General features: G+C 40.2%; 1 protein-coding gene across 3 annotated transcripts in view; it reads left to right on the top strand.

Annotated features, from left to right (window-relative positions):
• The window catches only part of WDPCP (WD repeat containing planar cell polarity effector), a 272798-nt gene that overhangs the window by 102852 nt on the left and 145719 nt on the right, over positions 1 to 24227 (top strand). For all 3 annotated transcript variants that reach the window (XM_059659666.1, XM_059659667.1, XM_059659668.1), the window contains exon 10: positions 11449 to 12058. In XM_059659666.1, coding sequence (XP_059515649.1) covers positions 11449 to 12058 — 610 coding nt within the window. The remainder of the gene's footprint in view (positions 1 to 11448; positions 12059 to 24227) is intronic.

The raw sequence follows: 24227 nt of genomic DNA on the forward strand, positions 1-24227 counted from the left end.
GTTGATGTCATGTAGATCATGGACTTTGGAGTTGGACAGACTTGGATTTGTCTGTTGGTTGGACAGTATATTAATTGTGTGGCCTTTAACAAGTTTAGTCCCTCTGAGCTTCTGCTTGCTGTTAGCTAATTCAGTGTTCTTTGGCCTTAGGTAGATCACCTATTTTCTCTGACTTTTCATTTTCTAATTTTTAAAGCGATGGATTTAAACCAGATAGGTCACCTCCAGTTCCCTGGCGGCTCTAAAACGTACTCATCTGGATGCTGCAGCACTCATTGATTTAGCCACTGACTGCTGCGAGGCCTTCAGTAGATACTGAAACTAAACTTAGTCTTAGCACTGAAAAGCCCACCCTGACTGGTCCTGACTTGCCTTTTCAGTGTTATACCTTATACAAACCTGTGTTCTAGCCAAATGGTTTACTCACTGCCTCATTATTTCCCCCCTCCTGCCCATACACATTACTGCTGTTTCTACCTGAAAGGCCCTTCCCTTTCTCTTTCTACCTCATTCAGAAACTACTGAGCATGACTGTAGAGTAAGCACTATATTTCATGCCATGAGATATGAATGCAAAACGATCCCTACCTGCAAGGATCTTAGTGTCTACCATTGAGAAGCAAATATGAAAACATTTAAATGCACTAAAGTGTTATATGGTGCTATGGATAGAGTATGTGTAAGCTATAGTAGCAGCCAGCCAATGGGGCATGATTGATTCTATGGAGATAGTAAGGAGGGAATATTAAAGGGGCTTCACAATTTGCTCAAATATGAGATTGATACACAGTTTTACTTTCTTTTACTATTTCTGAGTTTCATATCAAGGTTGTATTAGCCCTATGGAGTGATTTGGCTAGCTTTATTATTATTTTTTTTTTCCTTCTCTCTGAAACAGTCAAGAGGCATTATCTCATACTTGAATGTTTGGTAAAACACACCCATGAAGCTGCCTGGGTGTAGTGTCTTTCAAGGAAAGTAGATTTTTCATACTGGTTCTACTTTTCAAGGGTTGTTGGTTTTTCAGGAATTCCATATTATCCTTGTGTTGTCTTCCATAATTTGTATTTCTGGAAACTTATTCATTTTCTGTAAGTATTTGAATAGATTTTAATAAAGTATTTCTGGAAACTCTATCCATTTTATCTAAGTATTTGAATAGATTTTACTAAATGTTATCTGATACTTGCACATGATTTTAAATTATTCACCACTGATTGCATAGTTAATGTCCCCTTTTTCAGTCCTAATATGTTCAGGTATGTAATTCATCTTTTTGGCAAGTTACTGTTGTGTTGGATTTGGCCCTTTCAGTCATTCTCTCAAAATAAAACTGGAAAAATTGGAAAAAATTTATTTTCCAGAACCTCCTGTGAACTTCTGTATGCAAAAGGTGAATGTCTTTTGGAAGAAATGTTTAGGGAAATAATTGTTTCTTTTTTTGAGTGTAAAGACATAATCTATGATTTGTAACACTTTTTTTTTTTAGCATATCATGAATTAAAACCACAACCATGTAAAAGTAATGTTCAGGTGTATGTCTTTAAATTTTTTTCACTAGTGACCAATAAATTTCTTGAACTAATATTAGAATAAAGTATAATATATTCTTAAGCCCTAAAATTCAAACAAAGCAAGTAATAACCTCATAGAGAAGAAATTTAATCTTTGCATCTATTACACTACAGAATTTTTAAAAATGCATTTCCCACCTAGGTTCAATCAGAAAAGATAATTAGCTGCTTTTTTTGGTGTGTGTGTGGAGGGCTGCACTGGCAGGATCCTGGAGTAGCTATTCCTTGCCTTGGCAACACATTACCGTCACCTGCAGAGCTTTTACAAAGGGGCCCACCCAGACCAGTTACATCAGAATCTCCAAAGGGGAGGAGGCGTCAGTATTCTTTTACAGGTTCCCTAGGTGATTCACATGTGCATCCAAATTGAGAACCGCTGCTTTGCAGCACAGTAAGAAAAAAGTTAAAGCCATCTTTTTTTGCATAACAGACCATGGAAAGGATAAAGCCCACATACTGAACCAAATGAGAGTTTTAGCAGTAGATTCTAAGTAGAAAATTGGCTTACCAAGCAGCTAAAAAAATAAAAGAAAAGAAAACAAAGGAAACAGAACTAAGCTCTCTGTGACTGAATTATCTGTTTGTCAGAGCAGGAACATTTTTTATTTATTTTATGGATGTTAGAAAACTGCTTGTCTAATTTCACACTACAGAGCTTGAAACAACAGTACATATCTTAATTAGAACTACAAAGCAGAGAGTTATGTATGTAGTCTAGGAAAACAACTTTCTTTTGAAAAATATACAATAAATAGTGTTCAGAAAAAGAAAAATGTTATCAGTAAATTAATTTTACAATAGTTTTTAATAGTGTATGTGTGGATTATCATGTGTAACATGGTAGTATTTTTATTTGAATTTCACATATTCTTTATACTTCTTTTTGGAAAGTTTCTGCCATTACCTTAGAACCGTGGTTGGCAAACTGCAGCTCACGAGCCACATGTGGCTCTTTGGCCCCTTGAGTGTGGCTCTTCCTAAGCCTTAGGAGTACCCTAATTAAGTTAATATCAATGTACCTACCTGTATAGTTTAAGTTTAAAAATTTGGCTCTCAAAAGAAATTTCAGTGGTTATACTGTTGATATTTGGCTCTGTTGACTAATGAGTTTGCCGACCGCTGCCTTAGAACTACTTAACATTTCACTGTTAAAAATGAGATGACAGCATAATTCATTCTTCCCTTCCCTTTATATTTGAGCAGGCATTTTAACTTTTCAGCCACGTGGGTTTGGTAATGCTTTCTGAGTATGGTGTTAATTTCAAGATAACTCAAAACGGGCCACCTGAATTTGTTTATTGGAAAGTAATAAAAAACACATAAGCAGAGCTATTAAACCTAAAAACCTGTTTTAAGGACTAGGGAAATATAATCTTCCAAAGATAACTTTTCCTCCATAAAAGTTAAAAATTGTTTTTGCAGTGATTTAGAGGAACATCTGATGGGAAAGTAAAAATGTGACTTCTAATACAGTATGATTTGATAAAAGAAGCAATTAGAAAGCATTAGAAATACATCCAACTGAAAAGCCAAAGTACTTAAGCATCTTTTCCAAAGGAATGTATGTACTGCATTAGCTTTCAACCGAATAACAAAGATTTTTTTTTTATTTTAGGGATGATTTTTTAAAATGTCTTTATTATAAAACACATAAAGACAACCACACAAAATAAATGTATATTTTAATAAACTAATACAAAGGAAGCACTCCTGTGTCCACACTTAGGTCAAGAAATAGAACTTCGTCAGGCACCCAGAAATCCCATGGCATACTCTGTTGTGATTTCAACTTATTCCCAGTCCCCAGAAGTAACTTCTATCATGATTTTTTAGTCACTTTCTGGTAAATCCTAATAGTTTTTGTTACCTAAATATGCACCTCCCCCCAAAATGTAGTTTAATATTATCTACTTAAAACAAATGTGTAACTTTAATGTATCTCTTAAATCTCTTTTAATCTACAAATTCTCCCTCCAATCCTTTCTTTCCCTTAAAATTTACCTGTCAAAACTGCAGTGTGCCACCTCTGGATTTTATTACTTACATACTCATGGTGTGATTCAACATGTTTCTCTTAGTGTGTTTTTTAGTGATTGCTCTACTTTAAAAAAAAATGTTTTTATTGATTTTTAGAGAGAGAGAGAGAAAAGAGGAATAGAGAAATAGAAACATTGATTCTAGAAAAACATCATCGATGGGCTGCCTCATGCACACCAGAGGCAACCTTGGCATGTGCCCTGACTGAGAATCAAACTGGTGATCTCTTGGGTCCTGGGTTGACGTTAAACCACTGAACCAAACCGGCCGGGCTCTTTCTCTGTCTTAAAAATTCTGCAAGTTAATGGTTTTGGCAATACTATGGGATGGTGTTTTCTTTTATCAGAAGGCACGTAATGGCAGGCTCTCTCTTTTTCTGTGATGCTAGTATCGGTGGATGCTCAATGCCTAGATCCCTCAAGTCATTAGGGTTGCACAATGGTTATATCCTAATTTTATTATTTTTTTTCAGTTACTAATTGTGATACTTTTATGAAAAGACAGTTCCGCTAATCTCCTATTTGTTTTCCCATTGTTTGAATTCCTATAATCAGGATAAGTTGTCTATTTTCTTTACTAGTTTTCAAGATAATGAATTGGTTCCCTATCATTCCCTGAAGGGAACCAATTAGGTATCTTTTTAAATACCATTATGAATTCATGGATTTAAACATAGTTGACTTAATAGTTTTTCATAAATTGTAATTACTATCTTTTTAGAAGCTCAGATTGTTTTATCTTTGGCCAGTGGAAGCCTCTTCAAAATAGCTCCTCTTTTTGTCATGTTTTTGTGGTCTTGGGTAGCTTCCCTGTTATCTGGTATGATAATGTTCCATGCTCATCTTGTACATTTCCTGCCCCAGACATGAAAATAAACATTTCTTAAAAAAGCTCTAGTTTCTTTTTTAAATTTTCTTTTTCAATTACAGTTTATATTCACTATTATTTTGTATTGGTTTCAGGTGTAGAGCATAGTGGTTAGACTTTATAAAGTGGCCCCTTCAATATTTTAAGTACCCACCTGGCACCATATACAATTATTATAATACTAGAGGCCCGGTGCACAAAAATTTGTGCACTCGGGGGGGTCCCTCAGCCCGGCCTGTGCCCTCTCTCGCAGTCTGGGACCCCTCGGGGGATGACCACCTGCTGGCTTAGGCCCGCTCCCCAGGGGATTGTGCCTAAACTGGCAGTCAGACATCCCTCTGGCAGCCCGGGAGCCCTCGGGGGATGTCCACTTGCCAGCGGGGAGCAGGCCTAAGCTGCAGTCGGACATCCTTAGCACTGCTTAGGAGGCAGGAGAGGCTCCCACCACCACCGCTGTACTGGCAGCCGTCAGCCTGGCTTGTGGCTGAGCAGAGCTCCCCCTGTGGGAGCGCACTGACCACCAGAGGGCAGCTCCTGCATTGAGCGTCTGCCCCCTGGTGGTCAGTGTGTGTCATAGTGACCAGTCATTCCCAGTCATTCTGCTGTTAGGGTCAATTTGCCTATTACCCTTTTATTATAGGATAGAGGCCTGGTGCATGGGTGGGGGCCAGCTGGTTTGCCCTGAAGGGTGTCCTGGATCAGGGTGGGGGTCCCACTGGGGTGCCTGGCCAGCCTGGGTGAGGGGCTGAGGGCCGTTTTCAGACTGGCCATACCCCTTTCAGGGTGGGGGTCCCCGCCGGAGTGCCTGGCCAGCCTGAGTGAGGGGCTGAGGGCCATTTTCAGGCTGGCCACAGCCTCTTTAGGGTGGAGGGTCCTGCTGGGGTGCCTGGCCAGCCTGGGTGAGTGGCTGATGGCTGTCTGCAGGCTGGCCACAGCCCCTTCAGGGAGGGGGTCCCCGCTGGGGTGCATGGCCAGCCTGGGTGAGGGGCTGATGGCTGTTTGCAGGTTGGCCACAGCCCCTTCAGGGTGGGGGTCCACACTGGGGTGCATGGCCAGCCTGGGTGAGGGGCTGATGGCTGTTTGCAAGCTGGCCACGGCCCCCAGCCACCCAAGCTCCCAGTGGAGGCTGGCTGGAAGCAGGTATCTGGTATTTATTTATCTAATATAATTGAAACTTTGTGGCCTTTAGTGGAGGCCACAGCTGGCCAGGGCAGGCGGGAAGCTTGGCTTCCTTCATCGCCGGGGCAGCCAAGCCTCCTGCTTGCTCCAGCTCCCTGGCTGCCAGCCGCCATCTTGGTTGGGTTAATTTGCATATAATCACTCTGATTGGCTGGTTGGCGTGGCTTGGGCATAGTGGAGGTGTGGTCAATTTGCATGTTTCTCTTTTATTAGATTAGATTATTGAATATATTCCCTATACTGTACTTTACACCCCCAAGACTATCTTGTGACTACCAACTTGTACTTCTTAATCCCTTCACCTTTTTTACCCAGCCCTCCCAAATCCTGTCCGCTTGACAGCCATCAGTCTGTTCTTTGTATCTCTGAGTCTGATGCTATTTTGTTTGTTCACTTATTTCACTCTTAGATTTCACATTTAAATGAAATCATAAGGTATTTGTCTTTCTATGACTGACTTATTTCACTTAGCATAATATCCTCTAAATCCATCCATGCTGTCACAGATGTTAAGATTTTTTCTTTTTTATGGCCGAGTAATACTCCATATATATAATATATCTCACAGCTTTTTTTATCCACTTGTCTATTGATGAGAATTTGATTGCTTCCATATCTGCGCTATTACAAATAATGCTGCAATGAACACAGGGGTGTATAAATTCTTTCTAATTAGTATTTGGGGTTTCTCTGGATATATATCACTGGGTCATGAGGCTATTTTTAATTTTTTTTAGCAACCTCCATACTATTTTCCGTAGTGGCTGAAACCAGTCTACATAAGTCCAGCTATTATCTATACTAATGACCAACTGGTTATAAATCAGAGGTTTCCAAGACCCCCTCCTTGGATTCCATTATTTGCTAAAGCAGCTCACAGAACTCAGAGAAACATTTTACTTATGAGCATCACCAGTTTACTGTAAAAAGATATAACTCAAGAACAGTGAGATGGAAGAGATGCATAGGGCAAGGAATAGGGAAAGGGCCTGAAGCTTTCATGTCCTCTTCGGGTCCTTTGGATTTTTATGGAGGCTTCATTACATAGGCATGATTGATTGGCTGTTTGTTGATCCACTCTCCAGTTCCTCTCCCTCCCTGGATACCAGGGCATAGGACTTAAAGTTCCAACCCTCTAATCACAAGGTTGGCTCCATTGTATCCAGCCCCATCCTTAGATGCTTTCTAAAAGTTAACATAATAAAATACATCTTTATCACTCTCAACACAGGAAAATCCCAGGGTTTTGAGAGTTGTAAGTCAAGACTGTGGACAAAGATTGAAGCTATATGAGAAATATATTATTTTGGTCATCTGAATGACCAAATAAATACATATGTAGTTCTTATACATCACAATATTACATTCCCCCTTTAGTGTATTTCTTTTGGTAACATTACAGAGCCTAGTGGAGAGAGTCTCACAAACATCTGGGATTGAGCAAACCTGGGTCCTTCCCCATGGACCTTGAGCCTAAATTGTTCTGTGCCAATGTTATCGGAGAAATCGGGGTGTCCTCTTCATCACTGGGTGCTGGAGGTGGGGTCCTTATGCTATCTTGAGAAAAATAATGTTCTGAGACTCTCATGGGAGGGTGAGTGACTTTTATTTGCATGGAATTACATCCCTGGGTTTCCCAAGTCCCATTCCAGTCATAGAACAAGTGTCGCTGGGGTTTCAGTAAAGCTAGAAGCAAAGTCAGAGTCCAGAGTTTCCGTTCCATGTTGCAGCCTGGTAGTTCAGCATCAGGCTAGTTGCAGTCCATTAGTCCATCGTATGTGGGGGTCCACTTGGCCGTGGGCACCCCGAACAATAAGAGTCCTAAAAGCATAAGAGGAACCAAAAAAACCCAAGAGCACGAGAGCACGAGTTCCTTTGTTCAGGAGATTGAATCTCCCAAATTGCTCGCCCTTGCAGTGGCCATGCCCATTCGGGCCAGTGATCTGTTCCCAGGTGTGACTGACAAGCAAGTACCTTCCTAACATCACCTCAGTTTTACTGGGCATGTAACTATTCTCCAACCGGCCAGGCCCCCCACCCCCAAATTTGGGGGGAATAGACTGCTGGTTCCCTGGGGAATATAAAGCTTAGCTTCCGGGTAAAGGGGCCTAAATGACATGCCTATAATTTTTGGCCTTCCCTTTGTTCCTTTCTTGTTATTAATAACTAGGTTAATTATGATGGTATCTCCAAGACTGCCATCTAGCTGGGCTCCTCCTCTTAGTCTGTCTGCATACATACTGGCCATACTCAAAGTCACCTGGCTTCTCAGTTTTCTGCCCTGAGGCTTCCTTTACAAAACTTTAAGCCTCTGGAAGTATATTTTAACCAGCATTATAGTTTCCCTTTTTTAAAATTCATAGTTTTAAAACGTTTATTATACACCTACTACCAGCATAGCTTTGGGCTAGCCGCTACACGGACACACAAAAAAGTGTAAAATAGATTTAAGCTTACGGTGAAAATGAGGACATATGACCAAACATTAGAAGTAAATTAAAAGCCGAATGTCACCAGTCATTGGCCAAGCTGGAGTGGGGAAGGGAGTATGGAGGTGAGATCCAAGGAAGGAAGGAGGCCGCCTGGCTGGAAGGAATCCAGAAACTGGGATAGCCTCTGGTTTTGTTCTAAAAAGGTTGAGTGTATTTGGAAGGAAAAACTGAGGCACTGGGTTAAGAGTGTGAATTTCAGGTAAAGGACACAAGTAAAGTTGTTAATAGATAGACCGAAGCATAGTAAAAATTTTAAGAGCTCTTTGAACAAAAATCTATTCTAATCAGACATCGCCTGACTCAAAATGGCTAGAAGCACTCCACAGACAGGAGCCAGGGGAAAGATTTATATAGAGAATAATGGAGACGCAAAGAAAGGAAATTATTTGACTGGCTATAGCCTAAAGCCTGACTGGTTGTCCTTCGAGGTTTGGTTTTTAACTTTGAGGCATTTACAAGCTTAGATTTTGGTTTGCTTATTATGTAGGCCAGCATGGCACTGGAGCCACATCAGTCTTAGGGCCTCCTTGTTTAATTAATTTCACAAGTTACAGAGCTGGGAAAATGCAGGGCATGTTTTAGTTTGAACTCAGAGTAGAGTAAGGAGGGGAAGCTGTGGGAGTTAACACTAGAATTTGCAAGTCAGATCCTGTCCCTCCTCTGCTTATGACTTCTCATCTCATTTAGAGAAAAAGCCACAGTCCCTACAAAGTAGCCTACAAGCTGCTGCAGCATCTGCTTCCCTCCCCCGGTTTCACCACTTTCTTCCTTGCTCCTCCTCCTCTAGCAGGTCAGTCTTCTGCGGTTCCTTTCTCAGGCTGAGAGCCCCACCTCAAGGTGCTTGTTTCCTTTCTGCCCAGGGCTCCCTTCTCCCAAATGGCTGCATGGCTTCCCTTTCGCTTCTTTCAGATCACCTTTATCAGAAAGGCCTGTCCTGACTTCTCTGTGTAAACTCCCCTCCCCATTCCTGCTGCTCCTCATTCTGCTTACTTTGCTTTATTCTTCTTCTTAGTACTTAGGAAGTGGGTATCTAGGTTTACTAACATCCTGTGGATATTAGCTTGTGAATCGTTGCCTGTTTTCAGCCATTGGAGTGTATATTCTCTGAGGTGAGGACTTACTGTTGCATCCCCAGGACCAGTGCCTGACACATATGTCATACCCAAATATTTATTAGAAAAAAACACACAAAACAACACAAAAAACCAACAAGGACAGAGTGTGAGGAAGGGAAGGAGTTTAGATATAGGTCCTATAGGCTTTTGCATTCTAGGAAGAGGAATAAAATTTTAATTCCTTAGTGGGTGGGTAGCCAAGGCAAAGTTTGAATGGGGGAGTAAGAGCAAAAAAAACCACATTTAGTTTAGGAAGATTCATTTGGTAATGATGTTTAGGATGGATTTTTAAAGGAAAAATTCACATGATAGAAAGAAAGAAAGAAAGAAAAGGGAAGGGAGGGGAGGGGAGGAGAGAGAAGGGGGAGGGGAAGGGGAAAGGGAAAAAAAGAAAGAAAAGAGAGGGAGAGAGGGAGGAAGGAAGGAAGGAAGGGAGGGAGGGAGGAAAAGAAAGCCCGGACAGTATGGGTCAGTGGTTGAGCATCGACTTATGAACCAGAAGGTAGCCTTTCATTCCTGGTCAGAGCACATGCCTGGGTTGCAGGCTCAACCCCCAGTAGGTGCCGTGCAGGAGGCAACCAATTGATGGTTTTCTCTCATCATTGGTTTTTCTATCTACCTCTCCCTCTCCCTTCCTCTCTGAAATCAATAACAAAAAAATTTTTTTAAAGAAAATTAACATCAACTTCCCCCCTCCCCGCTTTGCTTCCAAAAGCCAGCACTATGTATACACTTTAAAACAGACCAGCCCTAACCGGTTTTGCTCAGTGGATGAGCGTGGGCCTGTGGACTGATGGGTCCCAGGTTCGATTCTGGTCAAGGGCATTTCCTTGGTTGTGGGCACATCCCTAGTAGGGGGTGTGCAGGAGACAGCTGATCGATGTTTCTAACTCTCTATCCCTCTCTCTTCCTCTCTGTAAAAAAATCAATAAAATATATTAAAAAAACAACAGACAAACCAAGAAACCTTTTCATTTTGAAATCATTATTTTCGAGAAACGGCTAAAATAATTGCTTAAATTGCTAACAGCAAATTCCCTTCTTATACTTTCCCCCCAATGATAGTATTGGGGTAAATACTATATACATTACCACAGTACACTGTCAAATCCAGGAAAATGACCTTGGTACAATACTATTAACTCAGATACAGGTCTTAGTTGGCTTTCACCTGATCTTACATGCACTTTTGTGTATGTGTGTGTGTGCATGGGTGTGTGTTTGTAGTTTTATGAAATGTTATTATGTGTACAGGTGTGCTTTTCTAATAATTCTGCACCTGATTTTGAAGATTTTGATAGTGTTAGTATAAATTTAAACCCACTTTAATGCTACTCTTCAGGTTCTTGTTCTCCCACATTTCCATATGAATAAACTGAATGGCCTGTTGTTTTTTGCTTTTATTCCTCTGCCTAGGTATTTCTTGTAGCCTTTCTGTTCTATACCAAAGATGCTTTTAAAATTTTACTTAACAATTTTACTTGACAATTCATATTACTTACTAAGTCTTAATTTTTTTTTATTTTAAAACTAATACATTACACTATTATTTTTCCTGTTGGTCATTTGTCTACGTAACCATTCGTATCTTTTCTGATAGTAAACTATTTCTACAAGACTCTTAATAGGGTTCTAAAGTTTTTTTCCCTTTGCCTACTCTGTACTACTAGTTAGAAATATATTTCTAGTAAATAATTTACCAGTAATTTCAGAATTGGGAAGGATAGAGGGTGGGAAAGAAATGCACTTAATTCTTTCAAGTTGTAGTGTCAACAATAAAAATAGAAGATTAAAGAAAAGGAGAAAAAATGAAACTAAAAACAAAACACCCCAAAATCAAACTTTTAGCGGTTTTAGATATTCTGCTAACCGTATTATTTTACTAAAAGCCCACCTTACTTGTTTTTATATACTGTGGGACATATTTGTCTTTTAGTTAATTAGATTTTCTAAAACAACATGGTCAAGTTAAATCTTACATTTTAATTTCTGCAGCTGTGCTCTGTATGTGCCATATATATGTTTACATATGTGTTCTATGTGATTACACATACTTATATATTTCTAATGTTTAAGGTGATCATGGATGATCTTCAGTAGGGTGCTAGATTAATATAAGGCCTATGTGTGGTAGCTGGAGAAAACCCAATTTCTGTGTGAACATACTTGATACCTCTCTTACAGATTCTGAGTTCTGTCCGCACGGAATGGGATCCACTGGATGTTCGTTTTAGCACCAAACAGACTTACCAGGTGTTGACAGTGGAGCGCTCCATCAGTGCAGACAAAGAGCCCATGGCTGACAGCTGCATCTATGAGTGTGTTCGGACCAAAATCCAGTGTGTCTCGGTCACCAGAATACCACTAAGATCCAAGGCCATTAGCTGCTGCAGGAATGTTACTGAGGACAAACTGATTCTGGGCTGTGAAGATTCCTCCATAATTCTTTATGAAACTCACCGTAGAGTGACTCTCTTAGCCCAGGCTGAACTCTTGCCTTCATTAATAAGCTGCCACCCAAGTGGCACCATTCTGCTAGCTGGCAGCATCCAAGGAGAGCTGCAAATTTTTGATATGGCTCTCTCCCCTATTAACATCCAGCTCTTGGCTGAAGACCGCTCACCCAGGGAGACTCTGCAGTTCAATACGTTTTTCAGTGTTCCCAGCAGTCTTGTTGAAATGCAGTGGGTAGCTCCACAAGCTGCTTCCCAGAAGCCCGAAAGTGGGGACATCTGTGATCTCCTCTTCCTCAGGTTCAACAGAGGCCCTTTGGGTGTTCTTTGGTTTAAACTTGGTAAGTAAAGCAAGTTGGTGAGTAAGTAAATTAAAGTGTTTATGATGGTGAGATTATAATTAAGACAACAAAACTATTCTTGGAATGTATTTTCTACTTGTCATCCCATAAATATGCTTGCCTTTCAGACATTTCATAGAGCTTCCTTAACGCTTTGTGGATGAGTTTCTAAATGTCAGGAAACATTCTTTAATATCATTAGATAATGATATTGAAGAATTTGGAAATTACACTAAGTATTCAGTGTGATGAATAAAAAGCCTGAAATTTCACATTTGACACTTTCCAAAATAAACTGTCTACCAAAAAAATCTTTAAGAAATAGGTATGTGATTATTTTGTTTAGCATTTTAAAATTTTTATTGATTGATTTTGGAGAGGAAAGAGAGAGACATTGACATCAATTTGGGGTTCCACTTATTAATGCATTCATTGATTGTCTCTTATATGTGCCCTGACCTGGGACTGAACCTGCAGCCTTGGTGTATCACGACAATGTTCTAACTGAGCTACCCAGCGAATATTTTAAAAGCACTTAATATGTCCATTAAAAAATTCTTTGTAGGACTGTAATACTTTATTTTTAAAAATCATTTTAGGTTATAGGTATCCATTGCTTACCAGATTGGAATTGTGTAAAATAAGTGTTTTGAAAAAAAGGAAAGCAAATGTTTAACTAGCTTTTGGTAAAGATATTTGTGTAACTTTTTTGTTACCCTTTTAGCTAAAAAATTCAAAAGGATTTATCAATATTATGAAATTTCTGTATTCATACAGTCCATTTCAATCAGGAAACGTTAAAACAAAGTTTTATTATCCTCCTATATAATAAAAGGGTAATATGCAAACTGACTGAATGGCGGAATAACCGGTCGCTATGACATGCACTGACCACCAGGGGACAGATGCTCAACGCAGGAGCTGCCCCCTGGTGGTCAGTGCGCTCTCATAGGGGGAGTGCCGCTCAGCCAGAAGCTGGGCTGACGGCTGGTGAGCACAGCCGCCCGCCTCTGTGGCAGCGCTAAGGATGTCAGTGGGACATCCATCCCCACAGGGCTCCCTGACTGCAAAAGGGCATAGACTGGGCTGCAGGGCGCCCCCCCCCCCCCCCCCGCTCACCCCCACAGTGCATGAATGTGTGCACCGGGCCTCTAGTTGCTGTATATTTGCCTTTTGTGGTTTTCCATTTCTAGCTCTCTCCTGGAATATCTGATATTCTTTAGGTAGTTTTGTATAATTTAAAATTCTTAAAAGACCTTTGCTTAGGTTTGAAAAAATAGACTTTAATTAATGCGCATTATTGCTACTTGAAAACTTAAAAAAGTAAATACATTTTAAACCCCTGACCGGATTTGGCTCTGTGGTATAAAACTAAGTTTTTAAAGACATCATAATAATGTTTCTGAAGTAGCTCTCAGTTTACTTTGTTTTTGTATGGATCTATTTGCCTCTGAAGTTGAACACATGAAATAAGTCCAGTGAAAATGACTTGATTAACCTGAAAGATATGGATATAATGTGAGGGCTATGTTTTTCTTCTCTCACATAATAAAAATGCAACTGGATCTATTCATAATGTTAATATTGTCGAAGAAAAAATGTTTGGAATTTCACTTATTATGAGATAATCCAGTTTGACTTTGCCCCACTGCATTTTTAACAGTTGTATGTCTCCATATACAACACTCATTAAAGTAGATGTTAGATGTTTTGCATTTATGTTAAAACATACACACACACACACACACACACACACACACACACAATAAATTACCCAGTTACCTGTCAAACAGAAGGCTGTCTGCCCACATATACCTAGCTCTTCTTCAGCCCTCCCTGTGGGCCTACTAACAACAGCTTTGCAAAAAGCACAGCTTTCTCTTCCTATCTCTAGCACATTTGCCTTCTTACTAAAGTAAACAGGCTCTCAGTGTAGGGATTTAGAGGGCTCCCTGCTAATTGCCAGCTTGTAAACTTAATTGGACTGTCTCCCTGGGCACTGTTCCTAAATCAATTAGGCAATGAGTTGGCTGTCACCTCTTTTTCCCAAGAAGGTCTCTTGGAAGAGAGTTATCCAGTAGAAGTCAAGCATTCGAATGAAAAGGTGATAACTTCTGCAACTGACATTTATCATTTATATTTTATTTTCAATATGACTGTTACATTTTATAGAATGGGGAAAATTTACAATCTTTAAAGGATCTAATATGGAGATTCCCAGGATTTAAAAAATGTGTTATAAGATTAATGTTTTATTACAGATTACTTTTTTCCCTAGGCAGAGTAGATTCCTTGAAACAGTAGATTCCAACTAGCAGATTTTTTAAAAGAAAACTCTGTTTAAATGACAGATTTTTCTTAGGCTCTGCTACTAAATACATCCAAAAATTTTAATATACTTCTTGAATTAACACAGTGCTGATTCTGGGCATCCATGTGGAATTTTCATGTATAATTCAAGTTACTGCATATATAAACAGGTATTTACATGTGCAGTTTCCCTACTGGGGAGCATTTATGAGTTTTTTTCATGTGCTTGTTATGCAAGCCTTTGGAAAATTTGACATGAAAGGTGTAGCTTACAATTTAAGAAGCTGAGAGAGATCATAGTTTAAAATAGAATGCTGTCACTTGTAAACGTGGCCCTGCCTGGTGCCAGCATCCTAAGACTTTTGGAGTTTGACACTTAGAATAGGTAAGTTAGTGTTGAAGGAAAACTGTTTCCAGGCTAACATTTCCATCTAAATCCTTATAATCATCAATCAGATCATTGGGGATTTACTAGTAAAGGCCATCATGACTGTTATTAGAAGAATTCAAAGAACATGTCTTTTTCAAGAGGGAGCTAGAAGAGTCATCTTCTACAGAGAAGCCAAGAAGTGTACTATTTTATACAAGGCAATATATAATTAGAATTTCTTTACCTGACAGTCAGTCACTATCCCGTATTTCCACATATATAGACTAGGATTAATTTTTTTAAAAGGGGTCCCTAATTATATTACTGAGATATATTAAAGCTTTTCCATTCTTATCAGTGCCTTTTCCAACCTTCACTGCTCTCTTTAAACTTAGAGAATTTCACATTTTAATTGGCTCTTCATCAAGCTTATCTGCTGCTCGCCACCCACCCACCCGACTAACCAATCACTTATGTACATTTACATAAATCTTACCTTCTCAATTCAATGAAACAGGAGTCCTTCCTCTCCTAGACTAGTTCCACCACTACTTCCACTCTGGATCCCACAACTTTCCCTTTGACATCTATACTTTGTGACCTTCCCCAGGTCCCAACAAATCTGGCTACATCAGCAGATACAGGCCAAATCATACCATGAAACAAACACATCGCTTTCTTAAAATTGTTTCTCCTCTGTTAATCAAATAAATGTTCACCTTCCTCTCATTGTCAACTCATTGAAATATTAGTGAACACTGACTTTCTCTGCTTTTTCACTTCCTATTCACTCTTCACAGCACCAAATTCTGGCTCTGTCCTTCATATTCTCCTAGAACTGTGCTTGGAAAGGTCACCAGTGACTTCCTCATTGATACATATATTTATTTTATTTACTTAATGATTTCTCAGCCTTTGATGGTTGATGACTACTTCCACCGTCATTAAACTCTTATCACACTTGCCTTCTATGATCCCAGAGGCAATTTTTCATCATTTTTTATGGCCTTCATTTACTTATGAAATGTTGAGGCTCTCTAAGGTTCCATTTTTTCGCTCTCCTCCCATTTTATACAGATTAAGAGTTTATTTTTAATATCCATCTCTGAGTTCAGCCCAGACCACATCTGACTCCACATCCACGTATTCAACCTGTCTTTATGGATACCTCCCCTTGGATGCACACAAGTGCTCCAGACTCATTGTGTACAGATACGAAGTCATCTTTCTCCCCAAACTTACTTCTCCTGTATTCTCCATGTTGGTGGATGGTACAGTTATTCAGATAGAGTCTCAAGTCAGAAGTCATTCTGGAATCCTCTCATCCTTAATAGCTTATCAAATTAGTGACCAGAGGTCATCAATTCTGCCTTCTAAATGCTGTCGAAGACATCTATTCAGCCTGGCTGTCATTCCCTTAATCTAGTTGTTTCCTGTTTTCCCAAGATCAAGCAGCAGCCAACTGTCCATAATTTTCTGCCTACCAATCTTCCCATCCCCTTCACCCCAAATTAATCTAACAGTGTAGATTTGGGTCAAGGATTCTCCAGCCTCACGTCCTTCAGTGTCTGATAAGCCCTTGTGAGCCTCTCAGGCTTCATCTCTCCAGCTGAGCTGCACTGGTGTAGCTTCCCAATCGCAGCATGTGCTCTCACACTGCCTCCTTCCCACAGTGGTGTTGATAGTATTCCTCTACCTGGAATGCCCCCACAATGCTCTCATGGAACCTACAAAGTTGGGAAAAGTTAATTGTTCAAGTGATGCTAACTTCTTCCCTCTTGTAGGACTGAAAATCACAGGCAGTATGTGTACGTGCTTGTGCATGTGTGTGTGGCTGTCACTCTCAAAAACAAATAGTATGACTTTTAGAACCTATTTAATCTGTGGAAATCTTCAATTTGGTGTGTGTATCTGTAAATTTTCCTTTACTGAGTAGTATTGCATTAATCAGCGGTTCTCAACCTGTGGGTCACAACCATCGGAAAACACATATGGCATATCAGAATTTTTTAATTTTGCTTTATTGCTTAAAATATTACAAAGAGTAGTACATATGTCTCCTTTTTATTTTCCCCCTTGACCTTCCCCCGGCCTCCCCTAACCCCCAGTGTCTTGTGTCCATTGGTTATGCTTATATGCATGCATACAAGTCCTTCAGTTGATCTCTTACCGCTCCCCCCACCCCCCACCCCTAAACCCTCTCTGGCCTTCCTGCTATAGTTTGACAGTCTGTTCGATGCTGCTCTGCCTCTGTATTTTTGTTCATCAGTTTATAATGGTTTTTATTATCCATAAATGAGTGATATCATGTGGTATTTTTCTTTCATTGACTGGCTTATTTCACTTAGCATAATGCTCTCCAGTTCCATCCATGCTGTTGCAAATGGTAAGAATTCCTTCTTTTTTACAGCAGCATAGTATTCCATTGTGTAGATGTACCACAGTTTTCTAATCCATTCATCTGTTGATGGGCACTTAGGCTGTTTCCAGATCTTCGCTATGGTAAATTATGCTGCAATGAACATAGGGATGCATATATCCTTTCTGATTGGTGTTTCTGGTTTCTTGGGATATATTCCTAGAATTGGGATCACTGGGTCAAATGGGAGTTCCATTTTTAATAGCATATCAGATAGTTACATTACGATTCATAACAGTAGCAAAATTACAGTTATGAAGTAGCAACGTAAATAATTTTATGGTTGAGGGTCACCACAACATGAGGAACTGTATTAAAGGGTTGCGGCATTAGGAAGGTTGAGAACCACTGCTAGATAAATCACAATTTGTGTAGCTTTTCACATGTTGATGGACATTTGGATTGTTTTCCTATTTAAGCTAATATTGCTAAAAATGCCATGTACTTTCATGTGCAAGTCTTTGTATGGACATATATTTTAATTTCTCTTGAGAAAAACCTAGGAATAGAATGGTTGGGCCATATGCTAAATGTATGTTTAACTTAAGGAGAAACTATTTTGGAATTCCAGTTGCTCCACCTCCTCAGTCACACTTGGCATTAATGGTCTTTTTAATTTTAGCCATTCTAGTGGATGTGTAGTGATGTCAGTTTGTATTTCCCTGATGAAGTATTGGAGTTGAGCATCTTTTTGTGTGCTTATTTTCCATATATCTTCTCTGCTATCTTCAAATCTTCTGCCCAAATTTTATTGGATTATTTATTACTGAATTATAAGACTTTTTATATATCTTACAAGTCTTTTAAAGATACTAGTATTGTAAATATTTTCTTCCAGTGTCGTTTATTTTTCATTTTCTTAACTGCATGTTTCAGGTAGCAGAAGTTTTTACATGAAATGAAATCCAATTCTTAAATTTCTATGTTTTATGGCTTGTGTTTCTTATGTCCCATCTAAGGAATCTTTGTCTAACTCTGTTTTCTTCTAGATTCTAGAATTTTTATGGTTTTAGTTCTTACAGTTAGGTTTATGGTCTATTTTAAGTAAATTTTCTGCATATGGTGTCAGGTGTGGGTTGAAATTATTTTTCTAATATTCATATTCACTTGTTACAGTACCAGTTGTTGGAAAGATTCGCCTTTCTTCATTGAGTTACCTTGACCGTGTGTGTGTGTGTGTGTGTGTGTGTGTGTGTGTGTATGTGTGTCTATGAATAAACTCTTTTCTACCGATCTATATATCTATATGTAACTAAGTATCACACTGTCTTAATTACTGTGGTTTTATAATGTCTTGAAATCAGGTTCTGTTAGTCCTCCAATTTTGTTTTTGATTTTTAAAATATATTTTTATTGCTTTCAGAGAGTAAGGGAGAGGGTGAGAGAGATCGAAACATCAGTGATGAGAGAGAATCATTGATGGGCTGCCTCCTGCACACCCCCTACTGGGGATTGAGCCCACAACCTGGGCATATTCATTCTGGAATCGAACCTGGGACCCTTCATTCCGCAGGCTGACGCTCTATCCACTGAGCCAAACTGGCTAGGGCCAATTTTGTTCTTTTTCAAAATTATTTTGGCTACTCTAGATCTTTGGGTTTCTACACAAATTTTAAAACTGACTTGTCATTTTCTGCAGAAAGACCTCATAGATTTTGATTGAGGTTATAGTCAATCTATAGATCAAATTGGGGTAGAAGAACAATTTAACAATATTGAGCCTCAAAACACAGTATCTCTCTCCATTTATTCAGGTCTTTAATTTCTCTCAGCAGTGTTCTATAATTTTAAGTGTAAAGACCTTGTACATATTTTGTTCATGTTTTTGGATGCTATTATAAATAGTATTTTTAATTGTTTCCTGGTATTACATAGAAATAAAACTTAAACTATGACCATATATCCTACAATCCTGTTAAATTCATTTCCTGGTCATGATTTTTTTGTTGATTCCTTAGGGTTTTTTACTTAAATGACTATGATAGCTGCAATTGAAAACAGTTTTACAACTTCTTATCCAACCTGTATGCCTTACTATACTAGCTAGGACCTCCACTGTAATATTAAATAGAAATGGCAAGAGAGGACATCCTTACTTTGTTTCCAATCTTTGTTGGAAAGCATTTAATCTTTCACTATAACTATGAAGTCATTAGATTAAAGAAGTCCCCTTCCACTACTTGTCTCCTGAGATGTATTATCTTGAGTGGATGCTGAATTTTTTCAAGTGCTTTTTCTGCATCTATTGAAATGATTGTATGTTTTGTTTGGTCATATGGTGAATTATATTGATTAGTTTTCAGAAGTTTTGGCGACCTTGTGTTTGTGGGATAAAGCTCTCCTGTTTATGATGATTATCTTTTTAAAGTATTATAGATTTGCTAATATTTTGTTAAGGATTTTGGAATCTATTTATGGGAGATATTGGTTTGTACTTTTCCTTTTCCTGTAATGTCTTTGTCATTTTTGGTGTCAGTGTAATGCTAAACTAACATCATGAAATTAGGAGGGAAGTGTTCCCTCCTCTTATATTTTGAGTTGTATAGAGTTGATATTGTTTCTTTTTTAAATGTTTGAGAGAACTCCCCAGTGAAGGCATCTGGACATGCAGGGTGTGTGTGTGTGTGTGTGTGTGTGTGTGCGCGCGCACATGCGCGTGCGCGCGGTATCAACACTAATAAAAGAGAAAAATGGTAATTGGCGTATGAGCTACCCTTTTCATTGGCTAATCAGGGCTATATGCAAATTAACTGCCAACTAAGATTGGCAGTTAACTGCCAACAAGATGGTGGTTAATTTGCATATGTAGGCACAATGCAGGGAGGCGAAAGGGAAAGCAGGAAGAAGCCCCCTGCCACTGACAGTGATCGGAAACCCAGGGGGGAGCTAAGAGCTGGCCCCCAGCCATGATCGGAGAATCAGGTGCCTTTTCCGCCCTGGCCAGTGATAGCAGGAAGTAGGGGTGGAGCCAGCGATGGGAGCTGGGCACGGTCGAAGCTGGCAGTCCCGGGAGCTAGGGGTCCCTTGCCTGGGCCTAAAGCGAAGCCCACGATCATGGGGCCGCTGCAGCTGCGGGTCCCCGCTGCCCGGGCCGGACCCCTCAGCCAGAGGCGTCAGGCCTGGGCAAGGGGCCGATCCTGCGATTGGAGGGTGATGGGGGTCAACGCCTGAGGGCTCCCAGTATGTGAGAGGGGGCAGGCTGGGCTGAGGGACACTCCCCCCGCCCCACACCCAGTGCACGAATTTCGTGCACCGGGCCCCTAGTGTGTATATAAAGGTTTTTAAACTATGGATTCAAATTCAGATAATAAAGGGTCATTCATGTGAACCTTTTTTTTTATCATGTGATTCTTGAATGAGCTTTGATAGTTTAGGTCTTTCAAGGAACCCATTTCTTTAAGTTATATTTATTTGCATAAAGTTAGATTATTTACTTATTTTTAATGCTTGTAGTTCTGTAGTGATTGTTGTCAATATTGGTAGGTTATGTCTTCTCTTTTTTCTCAATTTAGGCAGATGTTGGTCAATTTTACTTACGGTTTCAAAGAACCAGATTTTTTTTTGGGGGGGGGATTTAGTCTATTTTATTTACTGCTTGATTTTTTTTTACATTTCATATCATCATACAATTACATTTTCTCATTTTCTAACCTGCAAACAGATACCCTAAGTGGAAATATTTTTTAAAAATAATCAAGTTAGGTACATCCAAAATGCAAGAATTACACATATGGCCCTAACTGGTTTTGCTCAGTGGATAGAGCACCGGCCTGCAGACTGAAAGGTCCCAGGTTCAATTCCAGTCAAGTGGATGTACCTTGGTTGCAGGCACATCCCCAGTAGGAGGTGTGCAGGAGGCAGCTGATCGATGTTTCTCTCTCATTGATGTTTCTAACTCTCTATCCCTCTCTCTCCTCTCTGTAAAAAATCAATAAAATATATTTTAAAAAAAAAACAATTACACATAGGACAATTAATTCACAAAGTGTAATTTACCAGGAGGCAAGAACATACAATGGAGTCAAGACAGTCTCTTCAATAAATGCTGTTGGGAAAATTGGACAGATACATGCAAAAAAATGAAACTAGAACACCAGCTTACACCATACATAAAAATAAACTCAAAATGGATAAAGGATTTAAACATAAGACGGGAAACGATAAATATGTTAGAGAAATCCACAGGCAGCAAAATCTCAGACATATGCCAAAGCAATATCTTCACTGATACAGCTCCTAGGGCAATGGAAACTAAAGAGAAAATAAACAAATGGGACTACATCAAAATAAAAAGCTTCTGCACAGCAAAAGAGACCATCAAACAAAACAACAAGAAAGCCCACTGCATGGGAGAACATATTTGCCAATGTTATGATTGATAAGGGTTTAAGCTCCAACATTTACAAGGCACTCATACAACTTAACAACAGGAAGATAAACAATCCAATCAAAAAATGGGCAACGGACCTAAATAGATACTTTTCGAAAGAGAACCTAAGGCCAAGAGACATATGAAAACATGCTCAAAGTCACTAATCATCTGAGAGATGCAAATTAAAATGACAATGCGGTATCATCTCACACCTGTCAGAATGGCTATCATCAGCAAATGACAAGTGCTGACGAGGATGCGGAGAAAAAGGAACACTCGTGCACTGCTGGTGGGAATGCAGACTGGTGCAGCCACTACGGAGAACAGTATGGAGTTTCCTCAAAAAACTAAAAATGGGCCCTAACCGGTTTGGCTCAGTGGATAGAGCATCGGCCTGTGGACTGAAAGGTCCCAGGTTCGATTCCAGTCAAGGTCATGTACCTTGGTTGCAGGCACATCCCCAGTGGGGAGTGTGCAGGAGGCAGCTGGTCAATGTTTCTCTCTCATCGATGTTTCTAGTTCTCTATCCCTCTCCCTTCCTCTCTGTAAAAAATCAATAAAACATATTAAAAAAAAAAAAAACAACTAAAAATGGAACTCCCATTTGACCCAGTGATTCCTCTTCTGGGAATATATCCCAAGAAACTAGGAACACCAGTTAGAAAGGATATATACACCCCTATGTTCACAGCAGCACATTTTACCATAGCTAAGTTTTGGAAACAGCCTAAGTGCCCATCAGCAGATGAGTGGATTAAAAAACTGTGGTACATCTACACAATGGAATACTATGCTGCTGTAAAAAAGAAGGAATTCTTACCATTTGCAACAGCATGGATGGAACTGGAGAGCATTGTGCTAAGTGAAATAAGACAGAGAAAGATAAATATCACATGATCTCACTCATTTGTGGAATATAATGAACAACATAAACTGATGAACAAAAACAGATCCAGAGACAGAGAAGCATCGATCAGACCGTCACACCTCAGGGGGAAGGTAGGGGAGGATGGGGTAAGGGGGAGAGATCAACAAAAGGACATGTATGGAGGGAGAAACTAAGATGGCGGCATAGGGAAACACCGACATTGCTGCCTCCTACAACAACTTCAAAACACAATAAAAAGACAAAACGTACATCATCCAGAACTTACAAGAAGGCTGGCAGAGTGGAAATTCTACAACTAGAAGGAAAGAGAAAAGCACATTGAGGGTCAGGAGCTGCAGAAGTAAAGTGCAAAGGTAGGGAGGCTCGAGAGTGCGTGGAAAGGGGCTGGTACCTGAGGACGCGGCTGTCTTTTTGAATTGGGAGGGAGTCACAAGCTCCCGACTGCTCTGAACTCTGGTTCTGGGAAGTCTCTGGGGACCCAGGACTCATACGGGGAGAAACTGGACTGTCTGGCAGTGGGCAGAACTCGGAACTCGAGGGCGGCTTTCCCCCAGAGGTGCTTGCAGCAATTAAATTATCAGGACACTGAGACGCGTGCGGCCCCTTAGGGCAGGGCTGAGAATCCCCCATAGTTCCTTGCTCTGCCCTTTGCTTCCCTGAGACCCCGCCCCACCCAGGCTGAGGCAGAGGCAGAGGCTTTTGCATATGAATGCCCTGGCCCTTTGCAACCTGAAAATTACCTAACAAACTGAAGCTGGGCCACAGACCCAGAAATTCCAAGAGAAGGCCCAATGCCCCACAGCAGCTTGCATTGCTTCACAGCTGGGCCTCATCAGGGCACCTCCAAACTCCAAAAAAGGAAGGGGAATCTGCAGTTCTCTTCATAGCTCCTGCTGGGTAACCTCCAAGAGCCAGTGTACCCAGTGGTCAGAGGGGGACCATCCGGATTACAACTCCTCAGATCCAAAAGGGACACACCCAGGGGGCAGACTCAGTGAGCACCAAAGCCCCACTGAAACAAGTCTTGCCCCAGAAGGGTGTCTTCAGCACAGAAGTTCTCCCACTGCAGACACAGCCGATTCTCACTGCCAATTGGCCTGGAGGTCAATTCCTCCCAGTGATCCTACAACAATCAAGGCAAGACTGTGCACAAAGCCCACAAGGGGGTGCACCAAGAGTGTCCACCTCAGGTAACGGGGGAGGCTGAGCCACTGGGCCCTACCGGACACCTAGCACATGAAACCACTCTACCAACACAGGGAAACATAAAAAAATGCGGAGACAAAGAAACAGGTCGCAAATGACAGAAATGGAGGAAAGCAAACGACTGGATATAGAGTTCAAAACCACGTTTATAAGGTTTTTCAAGAATTTTATGGAAACCGCCAATAAATTTAGTGAGACCCTCAAGAAATCTAGTGAGACCCTCGAGGACATAAAAAAGGACCAACTAGAAATTAAGCATACACTGACTGAAATAAAGAATAATATACAGAGATCCAACAGCAGACAAGAGGATCCCAAGAATCAAGTCAAAGATTTGAAATACAAAGAAACAAAAAATACCCAACCGAAAAAGAAAAAAGAAAAAAGATTCCAAAAATATGACGATAGTGTAAGGAGCCTCTGGGACAACTTCAAGCGTACCAACATGAGAATTATAGGGATACCAGAAGAAGAGAGAGGGAAAGATATTGAAAACCTATTTGAAGAAATAATGACAGAAAACTTCCCCCACCTGGTGAAAGAAATAGACTTGCAAGTCCAGGAAGCGCAGAGAACCCCAAACAAAAGGAACCCAAAGAGGAC

Source organism: Myotis daubentonii, chromosome 12 (assembly GCF_963259705.1).
Source record: "Myotis daubentonii chromosome 12, mMyoDau2.1, whole genome shotgun sequence".
Classification (NCBI taxonomy): Eukaryota; Metazoa; Chordata; class Mammalia; order Chiroptera; family Vespertilionidae; genus Myotis; species Myotis daubentonii.